The following is a 9,985-nucleotide window of genomic DNA, read 5'->3' on the forward strand; positions in this document are numbered from 1 at the left end:
GATCAGTCATGATGCATTCTAACTTGTGAACAAAATTTGGCATGTCGTTTGTGATGGAAAATTAGTGGTTGCCAATAAAGGTCATTTTGTTTTTAAAAAAAGGCGACTTGCTGGCAGAGGAGCATTCTGAGTTTACTTCAAACAGGTTCCCTGCTGATAAAGTGACAACTGAAATTTTTGTTTTCAAATCTCTCTCACTACATCAGCATTTCAGTACATTACATTTTGCTCTGTTTTATGAAGTTCTACTGAGACAGTGTGTAACAAATGAGTTGATTCTGCAAGCTGGCTCTCTGCTGTGAGAAGGCATACTGAGAGCTCCTCATGACAGCTGCTGGTCAAGGGACTAAAATGTGAAATAAGCTTCTGTTAACAGAGCTTTGTGAAGTAGGGCAGATGTTTCAGAAACTTGTTTTCTATTTTAGAATTATGGAAAATTGGGTCTCAAGATCTTTAATTTTGTCTCCCTTCTTGAATTTTGCTTCTGGAAGTCCTAACTGTCTTATGCTCAGGTCAATTTTGTTCTGATGATACTTCAGAGTGCTTTTGAAAGACATAAAAATATTGCATGACCTATTGTATGTCCTTGTTTTGTAGATCAGAGATTGGATCTGTGCAAGCTTGGGCCAAATGACAATGACACTGTTAGAGGACAGATAGTAGGTAAGTGAGGCTTTTAATCTTTTAGTTTGCTTGGAGCTGAACAGTAGCTGTAGAAATACCCTTCCTAGACATCAGGTTTCTGAATTTATTTTTTAAATTCAGCATCTAGTGCCAGAGACATTTGGACCTAAAGATAAAAGTGTGTATGGAGAGAATTACCAAATGTAAAAATAAAATACATACTCTAATAAGTGTTGGGAGAGTTAAGATGCTACAGAGATCATATGAAAACTATTTAGGAAGTTTTAGGAACTATTTGAATTTCTCAGTAAGCAAAAGTAGCAGTTTAATCCTTGAACTACAGACTTCTTGTCCATTGAGAGCTCCAGCAAAGTCGTGCTTCCTGTATGTTTTGGGCAAGATTAGAACATCTTGCTGTTGCAACAGTGGGTTTATGTTTGGGGCTATTTGGTCAATTCATTTGGGATATTAACAGGCCTGTCACCAGTCTTGGTAACTGTGCTTCATCATTCCATTGCTTGTCAGCCATAAATAACTTAAGAATGAAAAAATAATTTCTTAAACCTGACAAATTGGAAAAAATAAAGCATCCACAAATGACTTCATTAACCTTTTGGTGGACTGTGAGTTGTTTCAGAGAACAGTGTTTTGAATAGGTAATTCCATAAGTCAAAAGTAGATCAGGAGAAAAAGTCTTTCTGGCAAAGTGTTAATGAGAGTTTTTGGAGGTAGGGGTGAAAAAAGTGAGTTTGCATGTTCACTTTTATGTTCAATTCCTGCTTCAAGTAATATCCAAACAGCGTTCTGTATTGTCAGCCAGAGAAAACAATCAGCTTTCCTCTAGGTCCTGTTGAATAATACCTATGGCTTTATCTCATCATGTTCCTTTAATCAGTCTAGCATCTGATCTGTAAGTGTTTGCATGGTATTCAGATAAGAGTAAGGTGGCACAGTAGGGTCAAGTGGTGGTAGAAGTGTGGAATTGTAGGTGCACTGCTGATGCTTCAGACCATTCCTGAGCATTACATTTTCCATGTGAGCTTGCACAAAAGAATAGAAGATAAACCAGACATTTTTCTAGGCAGTTCAGCTTGCTTTTTAGTTTTTGCTCCAGTATGCTGGTCCCCTGATCACCCAGGCTGTGTGCATCTGTGTGGCTTGTTTTGTTCTGTTTTTCTGAGGTGCTTTTTCAGAAGAATCTGAGCACAGCCAAGGAGAGGGCTTGTTCAGGGCCTGCTCCAAGCAGCAGAGATGTCCCCTGCCTGCAGCCATCCTTCAGGCATGATGATACTAGCAGGGTCTGTGCCCTCACACTGTCACATGCTCTCATGCTGCCCTCCAGAGGTACACAGCATGCATCCTCGTTGTCATGAGAACAGCAGTATTAATGTGGGTGCTTCAAACAGGAAACAAAATACAAAGCAGAGAGATCTCAAGGCTGCTGGGATGCCACAAAGCAAACCTGGCTCAAATGCCATGTGTGGGCATGGCGCATATGCTTCAGAGACGTGGCACAGATAAGCAGCTGTCAGCCAGGTGGCCAGAAACCAGACTGACCAGTCGGCTTAAGCTGATGTGGTTGTGAGAAGTGGTACAGCCAAAGAAGCATTTGTTCATATGGCATGCTGCTGGGGCTGTCCTTAATTAGTAGGAGCTGCTGGGTCATGCATTAAACCTACAAAAAAAAACCAACACAGCTTGTTAGGTTACTGCAGAGACTGTTAGAGCACCCCTGTATGTTGTGCTTTATGCTGTTATCATCAGAAAGGTTTCCTCAGTCGTGGCTGTGTTTTAATTTAGTGCACGCTCAGCAAAATGCGGGGACTCCTGTCTCTTTTGTTGGAAATGTCATTATTACTCTTCTTACATTTTAATCTTTCTTCACTAATATAATTTTGATGGATAAGTGAATGAGCCTGAGTAAGTCAGGTGGTTCCACTGCAGTTGTTACACGGCGGAAAACTCTTTTAACGTTAAGTAACAAAGTAGAATAAGATGTCAGTGTACTCCCAGCCCTTTTAATGATAAATTGTCTTAAATGAGGAGGCTATGACAAATGAGAAAACAATATTAAAATGTCATTGATATCTTCAGGTGATAATAACCCTACAAATCAAGTACACAATGGATATGGCTTTATAATTTGGGTCACGGAGCAAGAAAAACTTTATTTTAAATATTTGGGATTGTCTTCAAAGGGGGGAATAAGAGGGGGACACTTTTGAGTAGTGGATGCAAAGGGCACCTGAACTGTGTCTTAATCTTGCAGCTGTCTTCTGTGCCACCATTTTATTTCTGATGTGGCGGTGCAGAAAAAATGAGTCCTTACTCATTACAAAATGAAGCCGTGCACAAATTTTGGTCCTCACGTAGGCAAAGAGGAGGTAATTGCCTTTGTTTAGTTTCATTTTTGTCTGTGTGTATTGCTTGCCAAACCTTGCCTACATGCAACAACGTGAACTTGTGATGTGTGGGTTTGTTGCAGAATAAATACGTAATGTAAGTTTTCATACTGTTTGAAATTAAATGTAAGGTACGTTTTGCTCTAAGAAGTTACTGTGTGGAGTTGGTGAATGTGGAAGACAAGGAGTTAATACTGATCAGGAGTAAGGCAAGCAGGTGCTGCAGGGTTCCCGGGTTGGTCTGGTGAAGGCCCAAAATCTTAAGCTTCAAAGCATGCTGTCGTTGACAGTTCAGCATCTCTGGCAAAAGTTACGTGGTGGTGTTCCATCTTTGCTTAGCTCTGTGATCTGGGTGAGTATAGATTAAGGTCTGGAAGTTTATTCCACTTTGCACGTAGACAGAGTCTGAACAGCTGTCCAAAGGCACAGTAATGCCACCTCAAGAGATGTGTCACAGCACGGATTTAGTTTTTAAGTAGTCATTTTATTGTTAAAAGCAAAACAAAATGTCTTAAAAAGTAATCCACAGCAATGCGTGTCATAAGGTGTCAGATTAGACACTTGCTAATTATGATACTGGGAACAAAGACTGCCCCTAGAAATCTGTTTTCATAACTGTACTATGCACAAAATTTTTGGACATAAATATTCATTGCAAGGAAACATTTTTAAAAGAAAGCCAGTAGTGATGCAGTTTGGTTCTGCTGAGGACAGAACTTTGCAGGGTGCTGAGCATTGCTTTGCGTGAGTGTCGGTTTGACTTCCTACCACTAATGTCTGAAAGTAACTAACCCACACAGCACTTCCAGCAGTTCAGTTCTGCTTGGTTTTGTATGTGTGTGTAGACTATCATGTGCACATAAAATGCGTGGTAAGGAGTCAAAACCATGTTAGCAGTAGGTCCTGGCCCTAGCAGTACACAGTACAGCCCACTTGCTGCCAGGGCCATTCTGTCCATCAGGACAACTTGGTATGTTAGTTTCCTTCCTACAGGGAAAAGCTTATGACAGCTTCAGAGTGAACTTCTTTTCCTGCCTTAACTTGCATTCATATGCTTTAAACTATATCTATTTAAATAATATGTAGATTATTAACATGCGTGAAAACCTGTGGAAAATAAAAAAAATATACAAGTCATGGTTCAGCTTAGTCCTCTGAATTGTGCTGTTTCTCTTTTTAAGTGTACCTGTAATTCACATGCAGATGTCATATCTTTAATGATTCCTTTATTATCTCAATAGTAAGTCTTCAGTCCAGAGACCGAATAGGCACAGGAGGACAAGTCGTGGACTGCAGTCGTTTGTTTGATAATGATTTACCAGATGGGTAAGCTGACTCTACCATCAACCAAATACAATTCACACCACGGACTTTTGCAGTAATGGGAAGTCAAAGTATAAATGGGCTAATTCATTTTTGTTTTCACACTCAAGAGTTCTACAGGTTCAAATTTAGGAGCAGTAAATTAGCCAGCAAGGTTACACAGAATAGTTTATGGTTTGACCCCTCTCTTTTTTGGAAAACAGGAAGAGGTGGCATATATGCATAAATGCATTTTTTAAATATGCTTATGAAAACATACCTTCTAAATTATAGAATTGATAAACTAATATTATGTTAAATCACTGTCAACAAATTGACTTCATCCATATGTTAGCTGTAGCAGTGCAGTGAGCACACAGACCTGGCTGTCTTCTACAGAGCTGTGCAGCTGTATAGACTGTGGTAGAAAATTGTGCTTTTTCTTCTTTCATGTAAATCATGGTGAAGAAAACATGATTGGAAAAGATAATGGAGCCTGAGTTCTTGCTGTCCTTACCTCCCAAACACTGGGCTTGGGATTTTGATTCTTCCCTGGGAGAGTTAATAACATCATTAACACCTAAAACAGTTTTGCAAATACAAAAATATGCTCTGTTTTAGGTTCTGGTGTTGTCATCAACTTTTTCAGAGCAAGCACAGAACCTCTGAGTGTGATTCTTGGCAGATAAAGACAGGACAAACTCATCAGGTGATGAGCTTTAAAATGTAAATCGTCATCTAGGTTCTAAGCAGCAGTGCTTTATTAATTTAGAATCTGAGGAAGTCAAGAGTGTTTTTGAAAATGCTTTTAAACTATCACTTAAAAATGCTCACTGTATAAATATCACATATTTAATTATGTGAATGCAAAGTTAGCTTTACAGCCTCATGTATTTTGGAGTGCAAAAATACTAATAATGAAAAAGCCTTCTTAATTGAAGGTGACTTTTTAAATGAAATTAAGCATTGCATGAAGGTGCTATGAGAGGACTTTTGACGGCTGATCCTATTAAGTTTAGAAAAATAAAAGAAGTTTTTTTCAGTGGCTATTTGAATGTAATTAAGACTCAAATATTTATTGAACAAGAAGGTGTGATATTGTTAATAATATGCCTGGTTCTAAGGGAAAAGCATGTAAAAGTAATTCAGGGTTGAACTTTCTTTTGTTTCCTGTTACCTTGTTCAGCTAACATGATTCATTATAGTAAGTCTTCCTGAGTTGGCATTTATGATGGAAACATTCTGTGCCCTGGTTTCCTGGTTAAATACTACTCATTGCCTTATCTCTTCATGTCTGAATTGTAGGTGGGAGGAACGGAGAACTGCTTCTGGAAGGATCCAGTATTTAAATCATATTACAAGAACAACTCAGTGGGAACGACCAACACGGTAAGAAGTTGTTTAGGAGACCATGCATATGGTAATGTTTGTCTGCTGACGTGGAACACTGGCCACAAGGAAGTCTAAGTGTCTACCAGGAGGTATTCTGCATTTCAGTCCCTCTGCAAACACGTAGCAAACACGTAGCCCATTTCCACCATCCCTGTCTAATGCACTTCCTTGAAAGGGATGAGATATTATAGATTTCTGAGGCTTATCAAGGCAAGGTGAGGAAGCTTGGGCTATGTGCTGCTCATAAAATAATAATGATTTTACTCTCAGCATTCTCTTTTTTTAGGATGGGAACTGCTCATTGTGAGCGTTTGATGTGACCTTGATCCTGTAACGTCATACAGAGAAGTGTTAGGTCAGACCGTAGGGTAGGTGAAGAGGTTTACTGATTACTCTGGGATGAACTCAGCAAGCACAGGACAGCTGTCTGCCCATCATCAAGGCACCCTGGTCCAGGGCTCGACTGCTCTGTTCTGCAGCCCACAAAGTTTTCTGAGAGCCTTTAGATGAAGCTTTTAGTAACACTGACAGACAAAAGCATATAAAGGACAGTGGGGAGGCCATCTTGCCTGGAAGTGCCACGACTCCTCTCAGATTTCTGCAGGACGGGTTTCAGCAAGCACTCTAGTTGCTTGTCATACATAAATGTCTCTACACCAGCTTTTAATTCATATTATCTGAACTAATGGTGACAAAAATGTTGATTAATTCTGGTACGGAAAGCAAGTAATTTTCATGTTTTTCCCAACAGGCCAGCATCTGAATACTCCAGTCCAGGCAGACCACTGAGCTGTTTTGTGGATGAGAACACTCCAATTACGGGAACAAATGGTGCCACGTGTGGGCAGTCATCAGATCCCCGGCTGGCAGAGAGGAGGGTCAGGTCACAGAGGCACAGGAATTACATGAGCAGGACACACTTGCACACACCTCCTGATTTACCTGAAGGCTATGGTATGTAAATTAGTTAATTTTAGATATTTCAGGTAACTGGGAAAATGGGCTGTGTCTTCTGTGTGTTAAATCACTTTGGGGTAATCAGTCTGTGTGATTTTTTTTGTATTACATATTCTCATATTTATTAATTTGGCTTGATTTCACAGAGCAAAGGACGACTCAGCAAGGTCAGGTATATTTTCTGCATACTCAAACTGGTGTTAGTACGTGGCATGATCCAAGAGTACCAAGGTAAGAAAATGCTGAAAGTATCTTCAAGTTATCGAATCAAAACAGTTCCCAATGCTGTCCTTGGAGCCCTCTGTGCAGTATTTTATTTTTTGCCTGTTGGCCCCTAAAAAAATTATTTGAACAATGATGTTTTAAAATGATATGCAACACCTGGAATCAGTTAATTGTATGAAATTCAGCCAAATCCAGATTTTAATATTATGCAAAGTAATTAAACAAAAAGTAGAACCTGAGTGCTTCCAAAAATGTAGATTTATCTAGGTCCTTCAGATAAAACTAGGTTGTTTTGTATTTTAATTCCATGTTTGAAGTGAATGAGACCTGAGAGATTGGCAGTGTTTGTTTATGGAGAACAAACTGTGTCAAATGTGCTAGACAAATGTGATATTTTTTGATAGGGGAGCAGACAAATGGGAAACCTGGAAAATCTGGTAGATGCCTTGGATGTTTAAGATGCAGTATTTGTAGTGAACTATACCTACAATCAAATTACCTTAAATTGACTTGGCTGTGAGAATTACTGTCCAATATTCAGCCTACCATGTATAATTTACTGAAGGAATGGGAAATGTACTACATTTTCAAGAAACTAATTGGAGATGCTGAGGTACAAGTAGCCTGGAGGCTGAAATGGTGAGCTAGGATGTTTAAAAAAACAAAACTGAGTTTTTTTCCATTTGGGTGTAATAGCAACCATGTCAAAATACAAAAGCTCCTTTTTTATGGCAGGTTTCCTTTCACAGAGTAGAAATGAATGTTTGTTTTGTAGTTGTTTAGCGTGGATATTCTTAGAGCAGTTGTGTATTCTTTCACACTGATAATGAGAAACTTGTAAATTGGGAGTTTTGAGAAGAAAAGAAGTAGAGAATCTGAAAGAGGCTAACCTATGATTAAATATTCAACTGCTATTTCTCATGCAGATATATTACACTTGATAGAAAATAAATCTGAAGAGTTCTTTTACTTTAGTATCTTTTATTTATGTATGCAATTGCATACGTACTCATTGTATGTGATTGTACCCATTTTTATTTCTGATGTGTTTGAGGGAAGGAAGGATAACAGAAAACATTGTTAGTTTCTGGTTGTTCTTTACAAATACCGGCCATGGATTTTAAGAGGCAATAATTTTCAGTGGCTTTTTTTTTTTAAATATGTGCTGTTTGAAGTTGGCAGCCACTCTTGGCCTTGATGAGAATTGTAGCAGCTCCGTCAGTTGCTGCTGGTGCTCATTCTCATGGAAATGGATTTTGGATTTCCTGGGAAGGATTAAAGTGCCTCATAGTTATAACTTCACTGCATTTTCAAATGATTCTTCTAATTGTTTTTAGTACTACTTTTGCTTTATAAAATTATTCTTCATTATGATGCATCATCTTCAGCCTTGAGAGTGCAACAGAGCTGACAGTTGTGCATTAGGAAGGTTTTGTTCACATGATTTGCGTAGCATATAAAAGTAGAGACTAGATTTCTCTACAAGGTATATTAAGAGATGAAGAAAATTAAGTTTCCTAAATCTTGTGGTGTAATAATTATGTACCAAATCCAAAATGCTGCTCTTAGGTGTGGCAGCAGAAACTGTGTGTCTCTGAGAACAAAATTTGGCTGTTTGCATGTACCAGCCGCAGTGACAAGGGAGACAGCTTATGTCATTTCTAAGAAATACTGTATTTTTATGTTAATATACCACAGTTGCTAAAAAAAAAAAAAAAAAAAAGCCTTGTGGTTCATGCTGTGTTCAGCGCTGTGTATGAGCAGTATCAGCAGAAGCTCAGGCCCAGGGCCTCCTATTTCCTTTTGTAGCTTCTCAGCTCTCTGAATCCCTACAGGCTGCATCTTTTCAGCCCTTCCATCCCTGAGCTCTTTCCTCCCATCAGCCTGAAGGATACTGGGGGATCTGAGGACTTGTACCTTCAGAAAGTACCGTTCCTGGCAGTATGTGGAATCTGAAGTGTGACTTATATGCATCAAAATGTGTATTGTTGATTTTTTTAAAAACTAATAGTTTTGTTTCAGAGATTCACTGAAGACAATGTAGTCATGCTGTTTTCAGCAGAATTTTCTTAAGCCCAGTGTGGGTTTCTCTGCATTGCTCATTATGCTTACGTTTTTTTAAAATGTTTGAAAGATTTTGTTAGAAAACTGTTTTCTTCCCAGTAGCATTGAGGGCCTGGGGGCAAAAATCACCTGTGGCATACACACATCCCATGTGTAATGCTCCATGGAATGTGCAACTCTTCCCAAATGCAGATCTGTTTTGTAGGGGTTTTTGATGTGTGATTCAGAGCTCCTTACATGACTAATGATGTTTTGAAAACTTTTTCTGTCAGAGTTGGTGTAGAATTGCAATCCCATTTTAGCAAATGTGGCAGTGACCTTTATTTTTATTTTAAGCCATTATTAATTTAACATCTGAAGTTGGTTTGTACAAAGGAAGGCTATTTGATAAGATTTTTTTTCCTTACAGCAAGTGTTCTGGGGTGTGTGTTTTTTCTTTGGTGGGCTTGCATCTTGGGAGTAGAGATTCCAGCTGAACAGATCAAGTTTCTGAAACAATACATTTTCTCAGACTTCATGGAATTGTTCTGTTACATTTACACTTGTTTGGCTCAGAGGCCAAATGCTGAGGTATTTTTCATTTTATATTTGTTTTCACAGGGATCTTAGCAACATCAATTGTGAAGAGCTTGGTCCACTGCCTCCTGGATGGGAGATCCGAAATACAGCAACAGGCAGAGTTTATTTTGTTGACCATAACAACAGGACAACGCAGTTTACAGACCCACGGCTATCTGCTAACTTGCATTTAGTCTTAAAGTAAGTCTGAAGTCTCCAGCACGTGTTGAATATGATAGAGGAAAGAAAGTGACTCTTGAGGTGTACTGGATTTTGTATTGCTGTTAAGTAGTACTGGAGGCATAATAGTGACATTCTGTAACACACTGCCAGCCTGCTCTGTTACGTAGCAAAGATGGTTTGATTGTTCTTGTATTTAAAACGAAACTGAAAAGAAGAAAAAGAAACAAACAACACTGCAGAACAAACCAAAAAGCAAAACAAACCAAAAAGCAAAACAA

The 9,985-nt window shown here is 38.8% G+C and overlaps 1 protein-coding gene across 5 annotated transcripts in view; it reads left to right on the forward strand.

Moving 5' to 3' along the window:
- The window catches only part of SMURF2 (SMAD specific E3 ubiquitin protein ligase 2), a 59,750-nt gene that overhangs the window by 35,535 nt on the left and 14,230 nt on the right, over window positions 1–9,985 (forward strand). For all 5 annotated transcript variants that reach the window (XR_016459065.1, XM_090121851.1, XM_031598783.2 and 2 more), the window contains 6 exons: window positions 598–663; window positions 4,268–4,352; window positions 5,634–5,717; window positions 6,472–6,674; window positions 6,824–6,908; window positions 9,567–9,725. Coding sequence is in view for 4 of the 5 variants with exons in the window: in XM_090121851.1 (XP_089977977.1) it covers window positions 598–663; window positions 4,268–4,352; window positions 5,634–5,717; window positions 6,472–6,674; window positions 6,824–6,908; window positions 9,567–9,725 (682 nt within the window). In the remaining variant the exon portion in view is untranslated. The remainder of the gene's footprint in view (window positions 1–597; window positions 664–4,267; window positions 4,353–5,633; window positions 5,718–6,471; window positions 6,675–6,823; window positions 6,909–9,566; window positions 9,726–9,985) is intronic.

The sequence above is a fragment of the Phasianus colchicus genome, chromosome 20, assembly GCF_987193195.1.
Source record: "Phasianus colchicus chromosome 20, bPhaCol1.hap1.1, whole genome shotgun sequence".
Lineage (NCBI taxonomy): Eukaryota > Metazoa > Chordata > Aves > Galliformes > Phasianidae > Phasianus > Phasianus colchicus.